Source organism: Tursiops truncatus, chromosome X (assembly GCF_011762595.2).
Source record: "Tursiops truncatus isolate mTurTru1 chromosome X, mTurTru1.mat.Y, whole genome shotgun sequence".
In the NCBI taxonomy this organism is placed as follows: Eukaryota; Metazoa; Chordata; class Mammalia; order Artiodactyla; family Delphinidae; genus Tursiops; species Tursiops truncatus.
In genome coordinates this window covers 95964010-95989134 of record NC_047055.1, presented here as the reverse complement: position 1 = coordinate 95989134, position 25125 = coordinate 95964010, and the positions used below count along the sequence as shown (strand labels likewise).

At 41.3% G+C, this 25125-nt stretch overlaps 1 protein-coding gene across 3 annotated transcripts in view; it reads right to left on the bottom strand.

The window, feature by feature from the left end:
* Positions 1–5663: 5663 nt before the first annotated feature.
* SRPX (sushi repeat containing protein X-linked) overlaps positions 5664–25125 on the bottom strand; it is a 100401-nt gene continuing 80939 nt past the window's right edge. For all 3 annotated transcript variants that reach the window (XM_019943519.3, XM_004318042.4, XM_019943518.3), the window contains 2 exons: positions 18434–18555; positions 5664–6189 (listed from right to left, as the gene is read on the bottom strand). In XM_019943519.3, the coding sequence (XP_019799078.2) occupies positions 6006–6189; positions 18434–18555 (306 nt within the window). In that variant the 3' untranslated portion in view covers positions 5664–6005. The remainder of the gene's footprint in view (positions 6190–18433; positions 18556–25125) is intronic.

Below are 25125 nucleotides of genomic sequence, written 5' to 3'. Positions count from 1 at the left end.
CCTGCAACTGTACTAAAATCGTTGATTAGTTCCAACAGTTTAAACCGACTCCTTGGGATTTTCTATATATAAGATCATATCAACAGCAAATAGTGACACTTACCTCTTCCTTTCTGGTTTGGATGAATTTTATTTCTTTGTCTTGCTTAATTGCTCTAGCTAGGACTTCCACTACTATGTTGAATAGAAGTGTTCAGAGTTGACATCTTAGTCTTATTCCTGATCTTAGAGGAAAAGCTTTCAGTTTTTCTCCATTGAGTATAATTTTTTTTGGGCTATGAATATTTTTTAATTGAAACATCTCCAGACCCATTCCTGCTCCACAGTCCACTATGAGCAAGCCAGGGAAACTACATTATCAGGACAGGATTTCTTTTTTCTTTACTAGCTTTCTTTTGGAGTGGCCTTTTTCCTTTCTTCTTCTTCTTCAGCAAAAACATCTTTTTTATGTTTTTACTGAACCACTTCAGATTCACTCTTCCACACAGTGAGTTTGTTATATGTGGCCTTTATTATGTTGAGGTATGTTCCTTCTATACCCGGTCCGTTAAAGGTTTTTTATCATGAAAGGATGTTATATTTTGTCACATGCTTTTGCTGCATCTATTGAAGTGATCATGTGATTTTTATCTTTCATTTATTCTTTTTATTTATTTATTATTTATTTCTTTATAATAAATGTTATATTGGCTGTGTTGGGTCTCCACTGCTGCGTGCGGGCTTTCTCTAGTTGCTGTGAGTGGGGGCTACTCTTCACTGCGGTGCGTGGGCTTCTCATTGCAATGGCTTCTCTTGCTGCGGAGCATGGGCTCTAGGCACGTGGGCTTCGGTAGTTGTGGCACACGGGCTCTAGAGCACAGGCTCAGTAGTTGTGGCACACAGGCTTAGTTGCTCCGCGCCACTTCCCTGGTGGCGCACAGGCTTAGTTGCTTCCTGGACCAGGGCTCGAACCCATGTCCCCTGCATTGGCAGGTGGATTCTTAACCACTGCACCACCAGGGAAGTCCCCTATCTTTCATTTTATTGATGTGATATATTACATTTTTTGATTTGCATATGTTGAACCATCCTTGAATCCTAGGGATAAATCCCACTTGATCATGGTATATCATCTTTTTAATGTGTTCTGGAATTCAGTTTGATATTTTGTTGAGAATTTTTGCATCTCTATTCATCAGGGATGTTGGTCTATAGTTTTCTTGTGGTATCCTTATCTAGTTTGATATCAAGGTAATGCTGCCTTTGTAGAATAACTTTGTTAGTGTTCATTTCTCAGTATTTAAGAGTTTGAGGAGGAAAGGTGTTAATTCTTCTTTAAATATTTAGTTGAATTCACTGGTAAGCTATCTTGTCCTGGAGTCTTCTGTTTCGGGAGTTTTTGATTACTGAATCAATCTCTTGTTATTGGTCTGTGCAGTTTTTCTGTTTCTTCCTGATTTAGTGTTGGTAGGTTGTGTATTTCTAAAAATGTATTTCTTCTAGTTTATGTAATTTATTAGCATATAATTGTTCACAGTAATCTCTTATGATTGTATGTATTTCTGTGGTATCCTTTGCAATAATATCTCCTCTTTCATTTCTAATTTATTTGAGTCTCTTTTTTCATAGTTAAGTCTAGCTAAAGTTTTGTTAATTTTGTTTATCTTTTTATAGAACAGCTATTAGCTTTGTTGATCCTTTCTATTGTTTTTCTGGTCTCTATTTCATTTATTTCCACTCTGATATTTATTATTTCCTCCCTTCTGCTAACTTTGGGTTTAATTTGTTCTTCTTCTAGTTCCTTGAGGTGTAAAGTTAGGTTGAGATCTTTCTAATTTCTTAATATAGTCAGCTCTCTGTATCCATGGGTTCTGTATCTGGGGATTTAACCAACCATAAATCAAAACTATTTGAAAAATTCCACAAAGTTCTAAAAAGCAAAACTTGAATTTTCTACATGCCAGCAACTATGGGAGGATATGCAGAGGTTATATGCAAATAGTATGACAGTTTATGTAACGGACTTGAGCATCCCTGGATTTTGGTATCCAAGTGGGGTCCTGGAACCAATCTCCTGCAGATACCAGGGGATTGAGTGCATTATGCATTTGTTGCTATAAAATTTCCTCTCAGAAGTGCTCTTGCTGCATCTCACAGGATTTGATATGTTGTATTTCCATTTTCATTTGTTTCCACACAATTTTATTCCTCTTTTGATTTCTTTGACCCATTGGTTATTTACAAGGGTGTTTAGTTTCCACATATCTGTAGAGCTCTTCACTTTCCTCTTGTTGATTTCTAGTTTCATACCATTGTGGTTAGGAAAAATATTCAGTATGACTTCAGTCTTCTTAAATTTGCTAAGATTTGTGTCCTGTCATATATGTATTCTGGAGAATGTTCCATGTGCACTTGAGAAGAATCAGTATTCTGCTCTTTTTGGATGGAATATCCTGTATATGTCTCTTCAGTCCATTTGTTCTATAAACTATGGGTTCATTTCCAATGTTTTCTTATTGATTTTCTGTCTGGAAGATCTATTCTTTACTGATTGCAGGGTATTGAAGCCCTCCACTATTACTTTACTCTTATTTATCCCTTAAGACATAATAGTATTTGCTTAATATATTTCAGAACTTAGGTGTTGGGAGTATATATATTTACAATTCTTTTATCTTCTTGATGTATTGACCTCGTTATCATATAATGACCTTATTTGTCCCTTATTACCATTTTGTTTTGCTTGAAGTCTATTTTGTCTAAGTATGGCTAAGCCTGCTTTCCTTTGGGTTCCACTTGCTTGCAGTATCATCTTCCATCCCTTCACTTTGAGCCTATTTGTGTCTTGAGAGCTAAAAAGACTCTCCTGTAGGCAGCATATAGTTAGGTCTTATTTTTTTAAAATTTATCCAGCCCCTCTGTGCCTTTTGATTGGTGAGTTCAATCCATTTACATTTCAGGTGATGATTGATAGGTAAGGATTTACTACTGCCAATTTTATCTTTTGACTTCTGGTTATTTCGTCTCTCCATTGTTTCTCCTGATAGCCTAATGGGGGGTTTCCTCTGGCTGCCTTTAAAATTCTTATCATTGACCTTTGACAGTTTTATTATATAATATGTCTTGGAGAAGGTGTTCTGTTAGGTTCACGGACTTGTAAATCCAGTTCCTTCCCCAGATTTGGGTAGTTCTCACCTATTATTACTTTAAATAAGATCTCTGCCCCCTTCTCCCTCTGGTATACCCATTCATCTTAATTCTCTCTCCTCTTATACCTGAATTATTTCTAAATTCCTATCCTCAAGCTCACTTATTCTCCCTTCCATCTGATCTGCTCTGTTTCCAGTGCTTTCTAACGCATTCTTTTTCTCATTTATTGAGTTCTTCAGCTCCAGAATCTTTGTTTGAAATTCTTTAAAAAATAACCAATCTCTGTGGTGAAATACTACTTCTGTTCATTAATTTTATTCCTGAGTTCACTGAATTGCCTTTCTGAGTTTTCTTGCAGCTCACTGAATTTGTTCTTAACAGCTCTTTTGAATTCTTTATCAGTTCGATTGCAGTATTCTGTATCTTTGGATTCAGTTCTTGAAGAATTGTCATTTTCTTTTTGTGATACCCTGTTAACTATGTTTTTTTCCATAGTTTTTGATAAAATGTGCCTCTGCTGCCGCGTTTGGAATAGGGAGCACCTGTCTTATTTAGGTAAGGTTTTGTTTACTTCAATTCAGGAGGTTGGTAGTTAAGACCCTTCCTTTTGTTTTCCAGAAGGTGGCACTATAGCAAACGTTTTGGTTTCTCTTAATGGGCGCTGACTCCCTACTAAGGTTGGGAATGTACATATGGGGGAAAAAAACGGGGGGGTGGGATTTTTTTTTTAAAAGGTGGCAGCAGAGTATGAGGGGATGTGTGCTTAAAATTTGGGGCTTTGGGTGTGCCCATGGCCTGGTAGGGGGTTCTATGCGCAGACCTCTTGCTGGCATCTCAGGGCAGATAGCAGGAGATATATTCCTTCAGTTCCCTTTCCCTCACCACAGTCATTGGTATCTCTCTTCAGATATGCAGGGTGTTGCTCAAGAGCAACGGGACCCTCCAGCTGCAGCCCACAGGGACTGACAGCCTTTCACTCACCCCCTTTTACTTTTCACCTCGTTTGCTAGAGAGGCCACCGCTGGTGCTGCTGCTACTGCTTCTGCAGTTCCCTTAGCTCTGTAGCCTCTTCTGAGGTCCTATCCACCCACTTTCGTATGCACAGATAGATGGAGTTCTCGGGTGTCCTGGTGTGCTGTGCAGGGGCGCTTTTGTTTACAGATGTCCAATTACACGTTAGAGGGGAGGAAAAAAAGGAAAGGCTCATGTTACCATGATGCTGACGTGACTCTGGATATGTAATATTTTTAAATACCACAGTACACTTATTCTTCAAATAGTCTGTATCTCATTAGGCAAAGTGTAATATTCTAAGCTCATCAGGAAGACTTGTTTGAAGAAATCAGGGCAGGTCCTTAAACATAAGCTCATCCTCAAGGCTTGAAGCTTTCAGGTTATGGGCCAAAGGGCACAAGCTGGCTTTTCACAGACAGGAGGCTTTAATGTGGGCTGATATGTTTACTTAATTGTGTGACAAACGATCTTTTGAAACAAACTAGTCATTGGTTAACATTCCTCTCCCAACCATGTCAGTGACCTTTTATCTGATACATCTGAGGGAGACAGAGGTCAAAGCACCTACTAGTGTGCTTCGTGGGGAAAAAACATATTTGTAAATGAAATATAACCCTATTCACAGGATAGCAGTCACTGCCTAATGTTCAGAAGTATCAAATCTGCTTCTCGTTTTAAACCTTCCTGTTGGAATTTGGACTTTCCATCATTGATTTTGTTATTTGTTCAGGAATAGATGGAAATTTCCCCTCAATGTTTGGCTGGCAAAGCTGAAAGAGTCCAACTCCTGGTTATAAAACTATGATTTTTCAGGCCCAACCTTAGGCAGTTACAAAGGCTTCGCCTGGAAGGTCTCATAAGGAAAAGCTGCTCTCCCAACACAGACTGGTATACAGTCCATGAATCACAGTCACTGGCTGCAACTGTAGCCAAGGACTGTTCATGTCCTTTCACATATTTGCATTCCTAGCCCACGTGATGTTTATTCTTAGGTCTCTGAGGCCTTGGGCAGAGGTCTTCACGCTCCTGTGCTGGGACCTTATAGGAGGAAGAGGGGAATCTGAAGACACTTTTCCCCACTGATTCAGTATCCAGTACTTTTCCACTCCTAGACCCTCGCCCTTCCATGACCCCAGGGTGCATCAAACTGCCACAGCTGGGTGTCCCTCAACAGTGTAACAACCCCGTGTCTTTGGTGAGCCACGTGACCTTCAACTGGTGCACTGGTCCACTGGAGAAAACAGAAGATGGAGAAACATACAACGGAACTTCCAGTTTTAGCTTCTTGGTTACGCCATCACAGTAAGTGATTAAATTCTTACCTCTTTCATTTTCGGCTTGTTGCTTTAATTGGCTTCTCTGACCCTTCCATGTTCAGCTCTCCCAGCTCAACTGAGCTCCTCCAGACAAGACTCATTTTTCCATTCCTAAAACAAACGCCAAGAATCACAGTCCTAAAACCCGTGACCACAGTGAGCAAGTATGGCTAGTGCTTGAAAAAGAAAATGAGTTTTAGTAAATTTGCTCCCAAATATTTTATTAATAAGTTTTATATAAAAAAGATAGAGATGTGTCACACTGTAGAAAAGGCATTGAAAGCATGTGTATGGTTGTAGGTTCTATTTTCTCTGCCAAATTAACCAGCCATGATGGAGTTAAGAGAGTATCATTCATATTTTTTGGAATACTTCAAAGTACAAAAAGCAGTGTTAATATTTTAAGTGCAAAGAAAGTTTATAATAAAATAGACTTTAAAAATTACAAATAAAAATCTGTACATCAAGGATATTTTCCAGGCCTTCCTGTGTGCATAGCACGGATATAGAAAGAGAAGGGGAACTGCCGAGAGAGGACCCGTCACATCAGGTGTTGCAGGTCTGGCCCATTTCAGCTTGCAGGACCATCTCCTCTTTTCTCAAGGGGAAAGTGTCGATCAAGGTGAAGAGGGCCACAGGCGTCACCAGGGAGACATAGCGCTCCCTGTCCATGCCGTGCTTATCCACTAGCACCATACTGAAGGAGTAGAGTGGGATTCTCAGCAACAGCCTAGGGCAAAGAAAAGAGAAGCCTAGGTCAAAATTGGCTCCCCGAGGGCTCTGGTGGACCCACTAGAGTCCTAGAATGACACTGGGTGCAGACAAAGGCTTAATACCACAAAGGACTGAATTACCCTTTAGACCCTTGCTACTCAAACCTACTGGATTAGAATCTATATGATGAGTAAGAGCCACTGAAGACTGGTGTGCACGTGACAGGTTGAGTAGCATGGCTTTAGAGTCTAGTGGCCAGGAAGACTTTAGACCTGCAGTGGTGCTATGTACCAATAGGTGCTCCAAGGCATGTATGACAATGCTAACAGAATTTTTCTGTATTAAACTGGAGTCAACCCCCATTCGCAGACTAGGTTTGCACAACCACATACCCGCTAGAGTCATCGGTTATCACTGGTTATCAACACAAGTTTTGGTGTTCACAATGGCAGGGGCGTGCTACTGCCCTCTAGTGGTTGGAGGCCAGGGCTGCTGCCTAACATCCTACAATGCACAGACCAGCCCTCTCCCCACCAAAGAATGATCAGGCCCCAAATGTCCATAGTGCCAAGGATGAGAAACCCTGGCCTAGGTGAAGCTGATTGAAATGACGTTCCAAACATTGTAGCTCTGGCCCATCGAGCTCACAACTGCATAGAGGGAATCGAGCTGGCTCTTCACCCTGGGCTGAAGGACTTGGTTAATTAGAATTTTTTTTATACCTCAATTTCAAAAAGCATTTGAAGTGATTTCAATGGCCTGTTTTTTTCTATTCTACCCCCATTAGAATTGAAACTGTAAAAAAGAATGTATTTCAGTACCATGTTTAGATGAAAAAAGCCAGAGAAAGCAAACAGATAAGCTGAGCCCAAGGGAAAAAAGAGCACACTCAGCTAAACTGAACAACAAAATCTGGAGAAGACACTTTCTTATGCCTTTTACGAGGGACTTTCAAGGAAGATGGGAATACTTTCTATCTTATCCCTGTGGGAAACTAAATTGCTAATCCACTTCTCGTGAGTAGAGATAAAAGCGTTACAGTGTCTGCACTGGTTTCTTGTGGTAAGAAGAGGGGACCTCAAGAAGTGCATTAATGAGTTTTTGAACATGTAAACGTAAAGCATGAAAGTGAGGTGAGAATGTTAAGAAGAGGAATATTTAGAGTTTGGAGGCAGGGGGAGAAGGGGGAAGTCCTAGGGCAGGGGTGACCCAGGAAAAGAGAGAAATAGGAAAGTCTGGAGGGAAAAAAAGGCTACGCAACTTTGTGGTGGCTGGAACCTGTGGGAAAGGACCTGGAGCATGGGGTGGTCCAGTACTTAAGTCAGGATAGACCCCCCCCCCCCCCCCCCCACCCCCCACCGCATGGTGCTACTATCTACCACACGCATTCCTCCTGTGAGCTTTGTGCCCTAACAGAATATTATGAGGGAAAACTGCCATGAGAGGAGATGAGTGGTCAGGGCAGCAGGATACCAACAGGTACAGAAATGCATCCGCCGTGGCTATGAGACCACAGAAATTCGGGGGATGGATAGACACCCGATGGATGAGGGGTGGTACCAGCCACAGGTCAGAGTTACACAAATGTCAGACTGAAATGAACTCCTGGAGAATCTTCTAGAGAACTAGACAAAACTCCTCCTCCCATGGACACACCAAATCTACAACTACATATGGAAACAATATTCTCTGCCAGAAAGCGAAAAACTAGGACTCTTGCATATCAGGCAAGTGAGAAGGAAATCACACCAAAGTGGGTAGAAGAGGCTGAGACACAATCTTGTCCAAAAACCTAGCAATACATCCAGCCCCAGTCACTGCCCCCACCCACGTGGAGGGAACTGGAAACCTGGAGTTTCTCCCTGAGGAGCAAAGGGTTCCAATCCCACATCAGGCACTCCAGCTTTTAAGACCCACGCCTGAGAGACAAACCCCAAAATATCTCTTTGAAAACCAACAGGGCTCACACCCACAAGATCTGCTGGGCTGTCGCAAACTCAGAAACACCCCAAGACACAGTGCAGAAGCATCCGTTTGAAAAGTACCCACACTTTATGTGAATAGGCTCATTCAATAACCTTAAAGCATCAGAGTGGGGCAGGGGTGTGCCAGTGGAAGCAGTTTTCAAACTCTCCCTCCACCTTGCTAAAAGCCAGCAGAAACCATCTGTAATCTCTTCTTTTCCAGCAGGTTGCCACCTTTACGTTCCATCTAGCAGAGACATCTTCTTGCGTTCCTCCTGCCTTGCTAAATCCAGCAGCACCTTACATCTCTCTCTCGCTTGCCTGGCTCCAGTGGCCAACAGGCCTTATGCTTGCAGACCCTCAGGACTGCATCTACTTGCTAAGCTGCTGCCTGAGGGTCTGCCTTCCAGTCAGCCTGAATCTAGGTGCTGACTGATCCTCTCCATTGGAGCACTAACAGGTCTTGGCGCACCCTGAAACTCTGGGAGCTATTACAAATAAAATAAGCTATATAGACAATCACAAAGGTCTGAGAGACAAGAGTTAGGGCAGGGTTGGATAATAAGTTTTATCTCCTACCTGAGGCCACTCCTTCAAGACCAGAAGCAGCTGTTGCATATTCTAATGCATAGAAACCAACGGAGAGCCAAGTAAAATGAAGAAACAGATGAATATGTTCTTCTATATATAAAATAGATAAAAAGGTAAGATAACCAACAAGGACCTACTGTATAGCACAGGGAACTCTACTCAATATTCTCTGATAACCTCTATGAGAGAAGAATCTAAAAAAGAATGTATATGTATATATATATATATATATATATATACACACACACACACACATACACATATATATATAACTGAATCACTTTGCTGTACACCTGAAACATAACATTGTAAATCAGCTATACTCCAATAAAATTAAAATGTAAAAAGATAAGGCGATTGTCAAAAAAAACTTAAGCTAAATAAAAACTCAGGCCAAAATTCAAGCCCCCCCCCCCCCCAAAAAAAAATTAAGAAGGTCAAGATGGTGACAGCACACCACTAAACCAAACACAAGACCCTTTTCAGTGTGGGACCTGTGTGCTTGCACAGGTCACACACCCATGAAACTGGCCCTGGGTCTACAAGTCCACCAAATCTTTCCAAACAATGCAACCATGCTAAGCCAACCTCAAGTTCCAGGATATGATAGTCAAGGAATAGCTAATTACAATTCCTAATGCTATGAGATGTCTTTCTATTACCAGTTCACTCTCAGCAAAATAAATGCATATCAAGTAAAATAGATAAAAGGGACCTACTGTATAGCACAAGGAACTATATTGAATATCTTGTAGTGACCTATAATGGAAAGGAGATGAAAGAACAGAAAAACCTCAGGAAAAAAACTTAACGAAACAAAGATAGGTAATTTACCTGATAAAGAGTTAAAAGTAATGGTTATAAAGATGCTCACCAAACTCAGAAGAATGAGTGAACATGGTGAACTTCAAAGAGAGAGAAAATATAAAAAAGTACCAAAGAGAAGTCACAGAGCTGAAGAACACAGTAACTATAGTGAAAAATACACTAGAGGGGTTCAAGGGCAGGTGAAGCAGTGGAAAGTACTGGCAAACTCAAAGACAAGGCAGTGGAACTCACCCAGAGAACTAAAAGAAAAAAGAATTTGTTTTTTCATTAAGATAACTTAAGAGATTTATGGGACACTACCAAGCACACTAACATTCACAGTATAGGGATCCTAGCAGGAGAACAGACAAAGCAGCAGAAAACTTATTTTAATAAGGAACAGCTGAAACCTTCCCTAACCTGGGGAGAAAAACACAGATCCAGGAAGCCAAGAGAGTTCCAAAAAAGAGGAACCTAAACAAACCCACACCAAGACCCAGTATAATTAAAATATAAAAAGCTTAAAGTCATGGAGAGAATCTAATGAGAAAAAACAGCATGTTACACACAAGAGAATCCCATAAAAATATCAGATTTTTCAGCAGAAACGTAGCAGGCCAGAGGGAGTGAAACCGTTTATTCTCCTGAAAGATAAAAGCCTATAACCAAGAATATATTATACTACCCAACAAAATCATTCAGAATTGGAGAGGTGAAGAGTTTTCTAGAGAAGCAAAAGCTAAGGGGAAGGCCACCAATAAACCAGCCTTATAAGAAATGTTAAAGGGACTTCTTTAAGCTGAAAAGGGCACTCATTAGTAATAAGAAAAAATATCACAGTATAAATCTCACTGTTAAAATGTAGGTATACTATGATAAAGGAGGCAAGAATATACAATGGAGCAAAGACAGGCTCTTCAATATAAATGGTGCTGAGAAAACTGTACTGCTACACGTAAGACAGGAAAATTAGAACATTTTCTAACACCATATACAAAAATAAAATGGATTAAAGACTGAAAGGTAAGAACAAATCCTATAAACCTCCTAGAGGAGAACACTAGGGAGAATACTCCTAGGGAAAACACTGTGACATAAATCACAGCAATACGTTTTTGGATTTGTCTCCTAGAGTAATGGAAATAAACATAACCAAATAGGACCTAATTAAACTTAAAACCTTTTGCACAGCAATGAAACTGCAAACAAAATGAAAAGACAACTTATGGACTGGGAGAAAATATTTACAAACAATGTGACGAAAGGTTAATATCCAAAATATACAAACACCTCATACAACACATTATCAAAAAAGACAACCCAATATCCCTACCCAATGGGCAGGATACCTAAATAGACAATTCTCCAAAGAAGACATACAGATGGCCAACAGACACATGAAAAGATGATCAGGATCGCTAATTATTAGAGAAATGCACATCAAATCTACAAAGGAGTTCTCACACCAGTCAGAATAGCCACCATCAAAAAGTCTACAGGGCTTCCCTGGTGGTGCAGTGGTTGAGAATCTGCCTGCCAATGCAGGGGACACAGGTTCGAGCCCTGGTCTGGGAAGATCCCACATGCCACGGAGCAACTGGGCCCGTGAGCCATAACTACTGAGCCTGTGTGTCTGGAGCCTGTGCTCTGCAACAAGAGAGGCCGCAATAGTGAGAGGCCCGCGCACCGCGATGAAGAGTGGCCCCCGCTTGCCGCAACTAGAGAAAGCCCTCGCACAGAAACGAAGACCCAACACAGCCAAAAATAAATACATAAATAAATTTATATTAAAAAAAAGTCTACAGATTTTGGGGAAAGTGTAGACACATTCATTCTCTAATTGTGGCGATGGTTTTATGGGTGTTTACATATGTCAAATCTTATCACACTATGCTTTAAGTATGTACAGTTCATTGTATGTCAATTGTACTTTATAATCTATAAAACTCTTAGGCCATGACTTAGCAAAGTTCTTAAAATATCAAATGTATTTGAAGATGAACAATATGAAGAAATGCAAATGATAATGGCCGGTATTCTCCAGTTATACTAAGTAAAATAAATATGAATATTTTCTCAAAAAAAAGTCTACAAATAATAAATGCTGGAGAGGGTATGGAGAAAAAGGAACCCTGCTACACTGTTGGTGGGAATGTAAATTGGTGCAGCCACTATGTAAAACAGTACAAAGGTTCCATAAAAAGCTAAAAATAGAGTTACCATATGATCTTACAATCCCACTCCTAGGCATAACTCCGGAGAAAACTTTAAGCTCACCTCATCTCATGAAAACACCAAAATCACAACTGCTGAACAACCATCAACAAAAAAAACACTGGAACCTACCAAAAAAGATATTTTACAAAGCCAATGAAGAAATGACAACTGAACAGTAACAGGGGTGGTTTTGCGACATAATCAAATCCCATACCCGCCAGGTGGGTGACCCACAAACTGGAAAATAATTATATTGCAGAGTTTCTCCAAAAAAAACGTGAGTCCCAAGCCCTACATCAGGCTCCCCAGCTTGAGGGTCTGACATCAGGAGGAAGAAGCCCCAGTGCATTTGGCTTTGAAGGCCAGTGGGGCTTGAGTGCAGTAGCTCCACAGGACTGGGGAAAACAGACTCCACCCTTGGAGGGCACACACAATGTTTCACGTACACTGCGACCCAGCAGAAAGCAGGAACTCCATATAAGCCTGGGCTGTACCTACCTACAAGTCTTGAGGGTCTCCTGGGGAGGCAGGAATCAGCTGTGGCTCACTGCGGGGGCGGGGGGGGACCAAGGATACTGGTGGCAGAGACTCCAGAGAATACTGTCAGAATGAGCTCTCCTAGAGGTCGCAATTTTGGCATAAGGACCTGGCCCCTCTCAACAGCCTTCAGGCTCCAGTGCTGGGACGCCTCAGGCCAAACAAACCAGCAGAGGGGGAATACAGTGCTACCCATCAGCAGAGAGGCTGCCTAAAGTCCTCAGCCAACAGCCACCAATAAACACACCCCTTGACATGGCTCTGCCCCCAGAGGGACAAGACCCAGCTCCCCGCCCCCCCTAGTGTGCAGGCATCAGTCCCTCACAGCAGGAAGCCTGTATAAGCCCCAGGACCAAACTCACCCACCAGAAGCAAAGGGAGCAGGCACCAGAAGCAAAACGAAGCTACGATCCTGCAGCCAGTGGAAAGGAGACCACAAACACAGAAAGTTATAAAAAATGAGATGGCAGAGAAATGTTCCAGATGAAGGAACAAGATAAAAACCCACAAGAACAAGTAAATAACTGTAGATCGGCAACCTACCTGAAAAAGAAAATGATAGTAAAGATGATCCAAGATCTCGGAAAAAGAATGGAGGCACAGATCAAGAAGATACAAGAGATGTTTAACAAAGAGCTAGAAGATTTAAAGAACAAACAGATCAACAATACAATAACTGAAATGAAAAATATACTAGAAGAAATCAACAGCAGAATAATTGAGGCAGAAGAACGAATAAGTGAGATGGAAGACAGAATGGTGGAAATCACTGTCATGGAACAATAAAAAATGAAATGAGGACAGTCTAAGAGACTAAACCAACTAGAAGAAGAACAAACAAAACGCAAAATTAGTAGAAGGAAAGAAAGATCAGCAGAAATCAATGAAATAGAGATGAAGAAAACAATAGAAAAGATAAAACTAAAAAGCTGACTCTTTGATAACATAAGCAAAATTGATAAACCTTTAGCAAAACTCATGAAGGACAAAAGCGAGGACTGGAATCAATAAAATTAGAAATGAAAATGGAGAAGTTACAATGGACACCACAGAAATACAAAGGATCATAGGACACTACTACAAGCAACTATATTCCAATAAAATGGACAACCTAGAAGAAATGGACAATTTCTTAGAAAGGTACAACCTTCCAAGACTGAACCAAGAAGAAATAGAAAATATGAATAGAGCAATCACAAGTACTGAAATCTAAACAGTGATTTAAAAACTTCCAAACAAAAGTCTAGGACCAGATGGCTTCACAGGCGAATTCTGTCACTATTCTTCTGAAACTATTCCAAAGATTGCAGAGGAAGGAACACTCCCAAGCCCATTCTATGAGGCCACCATCACCCTGATACTAAAACTAGACAAAGATACCACAAAAAAAAGAAAGTTACAAGCCAGTATCACTGATGAACATGGACGGAAAAAATCATCAACAAAATACTAGCAAACTGAATCCAACAATACATTAAAATGATCATACACCATGATCAAGTGGGGTTTATCTCAGGGATGCAAGGATTCTTTCACATCTGCAAATCAGTGTGATACACCACACTGACAAATTCAAAAATAAAAACCATATGATCATCTCAATAGATGCAGAAAAAGCTTTTGGCAAAATTCAACACCCATTTATGATAAAATCTCTCCAGAAAGGGGGCACAGAGGAAACACACTTCAACATTATAAAAGGCCATATATGACAAACCTACAGTTAACATCATTCTCAACAGTGAAAAGCTGAAAACATTTCCTCTAAGATCAGGAACAAGACAAGGATGTGCAATGTCGCCACATTTATTCAACAGTTTTGGAGGTCCTAGCCACAGCAATCAGAGAAGAAATACAAGGAGTCCAAACTGGAAAAGAAGAAGTAAAACTGTCACTGTTTGCAGATGACATGATATATATATAGAGAGAGAATCCTAAAGATTCTACCAGAAAACTACTAGAGCTCATCAATGAATTCAGTAAAGTTGCAGGATACTGAATACACAGAAATCTCTTACATCCCTATACACTAACAATGAAAGATCAGAAAGAGAAATTAAGGAAACAATCCCATTTACCATCACATCAAGAAGAATAAAATACCTAGGAATAAATAGACCTGTACTCCGAAAACTTAAGACGCTGATGAAAGAAACCAAAGATGACACAAATGGATGGAAGGATATACCATGTTCTTGGATTAGAAGAATCGATATTGTCAAAATGACTATACTACCCAAGGCAATCTACAGATTCAATGCAATCCCTATCAAGTTACCAGTGGCATTTTTCACAGAATTAGAACCAAAAAAAATCTTAAAATTTGTATGGAGACACAAAAGACTCCAAATAGCCAAAGCAGTCTTGAGAAAGAAAAACGGAGCTGGAGGAGTCAGGCTCCCTGACTTCAGACTACAATATAAAGCTATGGTCATCAAAGCAGTATGGTACTGGTGCAAAAACAGAAATATAGATCAATGGAACAGGATAGAGAGCCCAGAGATAAACCCATGCACCTATGGTCAGTTAATATATGACAAAGGAGGCAAGAATATACAATGGAGAAAATACAGTCTCTTCAACAGTGGTGGTGGGAAAACTGGTCAGCCACATGCAAGAGAATGGAATTAGAACATTGTGTAACACCATACACAGAAATAAACTCAAAATGGATCAAAGACCTAAATGTAAGGCCAGACACTTTAAAACTCTTAGACTAACATATAGGTAGAACACTCACTCTTTGACATAAATCACAGCAATATCTTTTATGATCCACCTCCTACAGTAATGAGAATAAAAACAAAAACAAACGAATGGGACCTAATTAAACTTAAAAGTTTCTGCACAGCAAAGGAAAGCATAAACAAAATGAAAAGACAACCCACAGAATGGGAGAAAAATATTTGCAAAAGAAGTGACCAACAAGGGCTTAACTTCCAAAATATACAAATACCTCATGAAGCTCTATATCAAAAAAACCCAAACAGCTCAATCAAAAAATGGGCAGAAGATCTAAATAGACATTTCTCCAAAGAAACATACAAATGGCCAAAAAGTACCTGAAAAGATAATCACCATCACTAATTATCAGAGAAGTGCAAATCAAAACTACATTGAGATATCACCTCACACCAGTCAAAAAGGCCACCATCAAAAATCTACGAACAATAAATGCTGGAGAGGGTGTAGAGAAAAGGGAACACTCTGGCACTGTTGGTGGCAATGTAAACTGGTACAGCCACTATGGAGAACAGTATGGAAGTTCCTTAAAAAGCTAAAAACAGAACTACCATATGACCCAGCAATCCCACTCCTGGGCATATACCCAGAGGAAACCATAATTCAAAAAGATACATGCGCCCCAATGTTCACTGCAGCACTATTTACAATAGCCAAGACATGGAAGCAACCTAAGTGTCCATGAACAGAGGAATGGATAAAGAAGATGTGGTACATATATACAATGGAATATTACTCAGCCATAAAAAAAGAATGAAATAATGCCATTTGCAGCAACATGGATGGACCTACAGATTATTATACTAAGTGAAGTAAGACAGAGAAAGACTAATATCATATGATATCACTCATGTGGAATCTAATTTTTAAAAAAATGATACAAATGAACTTATTTACAAGTGAAACAGACTTACAGATATTGAAAACAAACTTATTGTTACCAAAGGCGAAGTGTGGGGGGAGGGATAAATCAGGAGCTTGGGATCAATATATACACACTCCTATATATAAGATATATAATCAACAAGGACCTACTGTATAACACAGGGAACTCTACTCAATATTCTGAGATAACCTCTATGAGAAAAGAATCTTAAAAAGAATGAATATATGGATATGTATAAGTGAATCAGTTTACTGTACACCTGAAACTAACATGACATTGTAAATCAACTATATTCCAATAAAACAAAAAAAAAGAAAACATGCATGCATCCCAGTGTACAAAGCAGCACTATTTACAATAGCCAAGACATGGAAGCAACCTAAGTGTCCATTGACAGATAAATGGATAAAGAAGATGTGGTATACGTATACAATGGAATATTACTCAGCCATAAAAAAGAATGAAATAATGCCATTTGCAGCAACATGGGTGGACTTAGAAATTATCATATTAAGTGAAGAAAGACAAAGGTGGACAAATATCATATGACATCACTTATATGTAGAATCTTAAAAATGATATAAATGAACTTATTTTTACAAAACAGAAATAGACTCACAGACATAGAAAACAAACATGGTTACCAAAGGGGATAGTAGGGGGTGGAAAGGAGGGGGGAAGATTAGGAGTTTTGGATCAACACATACACACTACTATATATAAAACAGATAGAAACAACAAGGACCTACTGTACAGCACAGGGTACCATATTCAATATCTCATAATAACCTATGATGGAAAAGAATCTGAAAAAGAATACATATATATGTGTATAACTGTATGACTTTGTTGTACACCTCAAACTAACAAAATTGTCAATTAACTACTTCAATTTAAAAATGGTTAAAATAAAAAGATTTTTTTGTTGGTTTTTTTTTTTTTTTTTTTTTTTGTGGTACGTGGGCCTCTCACTGTTGTGGCCTCTCCAGCTGCAGAGCACAGGCTCCGGACGCGCAGGCTCAGCGGCCATGGCTCACGGGCCCAGCCGCTCCGCAGCATGTGGGATCTTCCCGGACCAGGGCACGAACCCGTGTCCCCTGCATCGGCAGGCGGACTCTCAACCACTGCGCCACCAGGGAAGCCCAAAATAAAAAGATTTTTAATTTTAAAGGTAGATATATTAGTAAAAGTAGTGGATTTATAAAGCTAATATAAAGGTTAAAAGACAAAAGTGGTAAGATAACTACAATAACTGCTTAAGGGATACACAGGATTAAAAGATATAAAATGTGACGTCAAAAACAAAACGTGTGTGGAGCTTTAGAATGCCTTAAACTTAAGTTGTTATATTTATAATGGTCCATTTTAAGTTGATAAGTTAAATGTAAGCTTCATGGTAACCACAAACCAGAAACCTATAATAGATACACAAAGATAATGAGAAAGGAATCTAAGCATACCACTAAATTCATCAAATCACACAGGAAGAGAATAGAGAAGAATGTAACAGAGGACCTATAAAACAGCCAAAAAACAATTAACAAGATGGCTGTAAGTATCTACCTATCAATAATTTAAGTGGATTAGCTCCTCTAATCAAAAGAAAGAGTAGCTGAATGGATAAGAAAAAAAACAAACACCTATCTATATGCTGCCTACAAGGGACTCACGTCAGATGTAAAGACACACACAAAGTGAAGGAATGGAAAAATATATTCTATGCAAATGGAAACCGAAAGTAGCTGGATCACTGTTCTTATATCAGACAAAACAAGACTTTAAAACAAAGACTATGGGCTTCTCTGGTGGTGCAGTGGTTGAGAGTCTGCCTGCCGATGCAGGGGACACGGGTTCGTGCCCCAGTCCAGGAAGATCCTACATGCCGCGGAGCGGCTGCGCCCGTGAGCCATGGCCACTGAGCCTGCGCGTCTGGAGCCTGTGCTCCGCAACGGGAGAGGCCACAACAGTAAGAGGCCCGCGTACCGTGCAAAAAAAAAAAAAAAAAAATTTGGGTTGCTCTGTAATTACCTTTTGGCTGTTGAATTCTGCTTTTTTAATGCACCATTACTCAGAGTCTGAACACCATGATTCTGGCTTTTTAAGTGTTACCAAAAGTTGTTAAAATGGGACTATGTACCAGTGCCCTGGAAGCATGGGGGAAAAAGAGGCCAAGCCTGGAAAGGCTAAATTGGAGGCCTGCCCTCTTAAGAAGACCAAGGATTGCTTAAGTCCTTTTTGCATTCTGTCCCCTTCCCGTCCCACTCCCACCAAGGGAAAAAAAACAAAGACAAAGCAAAAACACCTGGAAGGGGAAGGAACCCTGGTAATTACCCACTGCATCATGTATTCGGACAAGGAGCCACATGCCAATTAATAGTTATAATACTCCCAGAATAAAAGTAATTAAAGGTTGAAGGTTGCCTGGAATCAAGACTGAATAGAGAGAAATCAGGGAACCTGATCAGAGAAAAGCACTTTTATAGGTAATAACACTTAAGAACAGAACTTCCCCCTACCTGAGCTGCAGAGCTAGGGCTGGAGGCATAATCTTTGCTCCTATCCTGCCGATGAGGGTCGGGAACACACCTACCAGCTCCACTACGGTGATGTGTCGAAGATCCAGGCCACATTGTGCTTGCTGGAAAAAAAAAAAACACAAAATAAACAAACAAAAAAAACCCAAGCAGGGAGGTGTGAGCATGGCTAAAGAAAATTCCATGTCAAACTACAGACCCACAGGAGCAGCACTGTTCTGTTTGGGGAAGTTTATTTGCCCACTCCAAACTGTCCTGAAGATAGCTGAGAAATTCGAGTTCAACTAGTGGCTATAAAACCTAAATAGCTTCCTAGAGAAATCATTCAGAAATGGCCTTGGCAATGAGATTTTGAAAACCTAAGCAAAATGGCAATGTATATATTTCCAGATGGGCTGAGACTTTGCATGAGCCAAATTTCCTAAAAAGTGTCCAAGACCACCCCCAGAGGATTCTAATTTGTCTTTGCAAGGACAAAAGAATATTTCCAGTGTCCCACTATCTGCCCTTGTTTTCACCCCTCACACCCGCCTTCCTGAAGCCCCCCGCAACATGAGCATGGTGAAGAAATAAGGATAAGCGATTCCAACGCTCATCTGATGCCCTGGATTTTTACATCTGGTGACCTGGCCTTGGCGGTTGCCATCCAGGGAGAGCCCTTGATGGTCTGGCTCTGGTGACCAGAGGGGCTGGAATTCCTGGGTCCCGTGCGACTCTAACAGTTCTTGGTGGGCTACCACCCCTGGGGCATTGCACAGACAGCAGACTGAAACACACCCCCAGTGTCTGGAAGAGGCCTCATGTTTTTGTCCTGGATCATCAACCTTAAGGGCAGGCTTCAGGCTTGGCATACATCTAGAGGCCTATAGAGAGGCCCTCGGGGAACGTAGGCCAGGGATGCCATCTTTGTGTTCTCCCTCTAGAGATTTTCCCTGTTACACCCAGGCAGGGGAGGTGATACATGGTCCCACCCACTACAGATTGAGGCTCCTGGCCCTTCCAGACCAGAAAGCCTGTTGGGAAAATTTGAGAGCTACCTGAAGTGGGCCCTCCCAGTGCCACCCAGGCAGGAGCCCAAGTTATAGCCCTAGGCACTGTGGAGTGTGGCCCGCATCTGATAGGAAGGGTTTGTGAGAACACCTGAAAGCTGTGTAACCCAGCAACTCTTAAGCTGAGAGGAGGGTGGGCAGAGCTGATGGCTTCCAGGGCAAACAAACTGGCCCCGTTCGGCCAGGGAACTTGCGGCACGAGTTGGCTTGACTCAAGGCCGCCAACAAAGAGCATTAGTGGCATTTGAGGTGTTTTTCCTGCTGCGCCCAGGAAGGGAAACTGATTCACAACCTCACTTATGACTGAATACTATACCTTCAGACCACCTGACCAAGGAACCTAACCCTAACACACAGGAAGCTGCCTCGCCCATCTAACAGCCATGCTTACGGTGGCGCTTGAATAGAGTACAGCCCATGGCTTTCTCTGTCTGCAAAGGAAAACTGGTGGCCTCACCTAACCAAAATATTCAGTGCACACTCTTGCCCGATTTGAGTCCCCAGACAATGAGCCACGCAGGCCCTGGGTCCCGTCCTGCTGCTTTGCCAGGGCAGGGAAGCTAGTTCATAGCCCCACCTACTGCTGGGTATAGTAGTACCCAGTACAAAGCATTTAGTAAGCCTGACCAGAATGCAGACAGTCATGAAGCCCATCCTACAGCTGCATTAGGGCAGGGAACCAAGATAGCAGTCCTATCCAGCTGCTCTCAGCCAGTGGCACGCCCCCACCGCTAACCTCAGAGCTCGAACAGATGCCTTGACCAAACTGACCCTAATAACGGGCTCCACCTGCCCAAGGATGCTACCAGCAGACATGTCCAGAAACCTAAACAGAGCTGACTGGTGAAGAACTGTCTCTGCCAAAGTAAACCTGAAAGTCTGGAAAAAGAGATCACTTATTCAAATGAACAGACACTGGTATAAAGAATCAAGGATCATGAAAAAGCAAGTATGTATGATACCACCAAAGGTAAGTAATAAAGGGCCAATAACTGACCCTAAGGAAATGGAGAGCTATGAAGTTTCAAAGAATTCAGAATAATCATCTTCAAGAGGTTTCGTGAGCTACAAGAACAGACAACTAAATGAAATTAGAGAAGTAAACAAAATGAGTTCAACAAAGAAATATAAACCATGAAAAAAATCATAGAGCTGAAGAATAGAATAACTGAACCAAAGAATTCAATAGAGCGCTTCGGACTTCCCTGGTGGTGCAGTGGTTGAGAATCCGCCTGCCAATGCAGGGGACACAGGTTCGAGCCCTGGTCCGGGAAGATCCCACATGCCGTGGAGCAACTAAGCCCATGAGCCACAACTACTGAAGCCCATGTGCCACAACTACTGAAGCCCGCGCACCTACAGCCCATGCTCCCCAACAAAGAGAAGCCCGCGCACCACATCAAAGAGTAGCCCCCACTCGCCACAGCTAGAGAAAGTCTGCGCACAGCAACAAAGACCCAATGCAGCCTGAAATAAATAAAGAAGAAAAAAAAGAGAGAGCTTCAAAAGCAGACTCAACCATGCAGAAGAATCAAATCCTGGAAAACAGGCCATTTGAAATTATCCAGTCAGAGGAACAAAAAGGAAAAATAATGAAAAAAGATGGAAGGGAGCCTAAGGGACTTATGGTACACAAAGAAAAATATTCGAATTTTGGAATTCCAGAAGGAGAAAAGGGACAAAAAGTGTGTTTAAGTCAATAATGGCTGAAAACTTCCCAAACCTGGGGAGAGAACTAGACATCCAGATTCAAAAGGCCCAAAAGATCCCAAATAGGGTGAACCCAAATAGGACTACACCAGGACGTATTATAATTAAATTTTCAAAAGTCAAAGTCAAAGAATTTTAAAAGCAGCAAGAGAAAAGAGAGAAGTTACATACAAGGAAACCTCCATAAGACTATCAGTGGATTTCGTAATGGAAATTTTTCAGACTACAGAATGGTAGGACATATTCAAAATACTCGGGAGAGGGGGGAGGGGGATTTCCCTGGCAGTCCAGTGGTTAAGATTTTGCCTTCCAATGCAGGGGGTGTGGGTTCGATCCCTGGTTAGGGAGCTAAGATTCTGCATACCTCACAGCCATAAAACCAAAACATAAAACAGAAGCAATATTGTAACAAATTCAATAAAGACTTTAAAAATGGTGTACATGAAAAAAAAATCTTAAAGAAAAATATTGGGGGGAAAACTGTCAACCGAGAAATTCTACACCCAGTGAAGCTCCCCTTCAGAAATAAAGGAGGGATAAATACTTTCCCTAAATAACGAAAGCTGAGAAAATTCATCATCACTAGACATGCTTTACGAGAAATGTTATAGGAAGTTCTTGGAGTGGAAGTACAGTCAGCCCTCCATATCCACGGGTTCTGCATCCACAAATTCAACCAACCGTGGACCATGTACTATGTGTACAACTGGAGGATCCTTGGATGTGGAACCCACAGATACAGAGGGCTGACAATGGGACATGAGCATCCACAGATTCTGGTGTCCCCAGCAAGTCTTGCAACCAGTTCCCTGCAGATACTGAGGGCTAAATATAAAAGGATGATAATTAACATCATAAAGACATAAGGCAGTATAAAACTCACTGCTAGGGAAAATATAGTCAAACTTGGATTCTGTAATATGGTAATAGTGGTATGTAATTCACTTACAGCTCTAGTTTAAAAGTTACAAAACGAACATGGTCAATGGAGACAAGACGGCAGAGTAGGGGAACATGAGCTCACCCCTTCTTACAAAAACACCAAAATCTCAACTAACTACTAAACAACCATCAACAAAAAATATGCTGGAGGGACTTCGCTGGTGGCGCAGTGATTAAGAATCTGCCTGCCAATGCAGGGGACAGGGGTTCAAGCCCTGGTCCGGGAAGATCCCACATGCCACAGAGCAACTAAGACCGTGTGCCACAACTACTGAGCCTGTGCTCTAGAGCCCATGAGCTACAACTACTGAGCCCACATGCCACAACTACTAAAGCCTGTGCTCCACAACGAGAAGCCACCGCAATGAGAAGCCTGCACACCGCAGGGAAGAGTAACCCCCGCCTGCAACTAGAGAAAGCCCACACGCAGCAACGAAGACCAAACGCAGCAAAAATAAATTAAAAAAAACAAACAAACACTGGAACCTACCCAAAAAGATACCCTACATCCAAAGACAAAGAAAAAGCCACAAGATGGGAGGAGGGGCACAATGAAATCCTATACCCACTGGATGGGTGAACCACAAACAGGAAAATAATTATACAACAGAAGTTCTCCCACAGGAGTGAAAGTTCTGAGTCCCACATCAGGCTTCCAGCTGGGGGGTCTGACAATGGGAGGAGGAGCCCCAGAGAATTTAGATTTGAAGGCCAGTGGGGTTTGATCACAGGGATTCCACAGGACTGGGGGGAACAGAAACTCCACTCTTGGAAGGCACACATGAGGTCTCATGCTCACCAGGACACAGGGGGAAAAGCAGTGACCTCATAAGAGACTGGGCCAGATGTACCTGCTAGTATTGCAGGGTCTCCTGCAGAGGCGGGGGCGGGAGGGGGCGGCTGTGGCTCACTGTGAGGACAAAGACACTGGTAGCAGTAGTTCTGGGATGTACTCATTGGCGTGAGCCCTCATGGAGGACGCCATTTTCTCATCAACAGCTGGCCCCACACAACAGGCTGTAGGCTCCAGTGCTGGGACACCTCAGCCCAAACAACATTAAATGCTCCAACATTAGCATTATTGAAGTCCCAGAAGGAGAAGAGAGAGAGAAAGGACCTGAGAAAAATATTTAAAGAGATAATAGCTGGGGTTTCCCTGGTGGTGCAGTGGTTGAGAATCTGCCTGCTAATGCAGGGGACATGGGTTCAAGCCCTGCTCTGGGAGGATCCCACATGCCGTGGAGCAACTAGACCCGTGAGCCACAACTACTGAGCCTGTGCGTCTGGATCCTGTGCTCCGCAACGAGAGGCCGCGATAGTGAGGCCTGTGCACCATGATGAAGAGTGGCCCCCGCTTGCCACAACTAGAGAAAGCCCTCGCACAGAAACGAAGACCCAACACAGCAAAAATAAATTAATTAATAAACTCCTACCCCCAACATCTTCTTAAAAAAAAAAAGAAAGGAGATAATAGCTGAAAACTTCCCTAACGTGGGAAAGGAAACAGTCACCCAAGTCCAGGAAGTGAAGAGAGTCCCAGGCAGGATAAACCCAAGGAGGAACATGCCAAGACACACAGTAATCAAATTGACAAAAAGTAAAGACAAAGAAAGAACATTAAAAGCAACAAGGGAAGAGCAACAAATAACATACAAGGGAATCCCCATAAGGTTATCAGCTGATTTTTCAACAGAAACTCTGCAGGCCAGAAGGGAGTGGCATGATATATTTAAAGTGCTGAAAGGGAAGAACCTACAACCAAGATTACTCTACCCAGCATGGATCTCATTCAGATTTGGAGAAATCAAAAGCTTTACAAACAAGCAAAAGCTAAGAGAATTCAGCACCACCAGACCAGGTTTGCAACAAATGCTAAAGGAACTTCTCTAGGCAGAAAAGAAAAGCCCACAATTAGAAACAAGAAAACTACAAATGGAAAAGCTCACTGGTAAAGGCAAGCATACAGTAAAGGGAGGAAATCATACACACAAATATATCAAAACCAGCAATTGTGAGAAGAGGAGAGCACAAATGCAGGATACTGGAAATGCATTTGAAATTAAGAGGAGCAACTTAAAACAACCTTGTTTATATATGGACTGCTGTATCAAAACTTCATGGGAACCACAAACTGAAAATCTACAGATCACAAGAGAATAGAACAAAAGAAGAAAAGAAAAAAGACCCACGAAAACAAATCCAAAACAATCAAGAAAATGGCAATAAGGAACATACATATCAATAATTACCTTACACATAAAGAGATTAAATGCTCCAACCAAAAGACAGACTAGTTGAATGGATCCAAAACCAAGACCCGCATATATGCTGTCTACAAGAGACCCCCTTCAGATCTAGGGACACATACAGACTGAAAGTGAGAGGATGGAAAAAGGTATTCCATGCAAATGCAAATCAAAAGAAAGCTGGAGTAGCAATGCTCATATCAGACAAAATACACTTTAAAATAAAGACTGTAACAAGAGACAAAGAAGGACACTACATAATGATCAAGGGATCAATCCAAGACAAAGATACAAGAATTATAAATATATATGCACCCAACATAGGAGCACCTCATATATAAGGCAAATACTAACAGTCATAAAAGGAGAAATTGACAGTAACAATAATCATGGGGGACTTTAACATACCAATTTCACCAATGGACAGATCATCCAGACGGAAAATCAATAAGGTACACAGGCCTTAGATGACATATTAGACCAGATGGACTTTATTGATATTTATAGAGCATTCCATACAAAAGCAGCAGAATACATGTTCTTCTCAAGTGCACATGGAACAATCTCCAGGATTGATCACATGCTGGGCCACAAAGCAATCCTCGGTAAATTTAAAGAAAATTGACAACATACTGACAACAATTGACAACAAGCATATTTTCTAACCACAATGTGAGGAAATACTATAAAGAAACAAACACATGGAGGCTAAACAATATGCTACTAA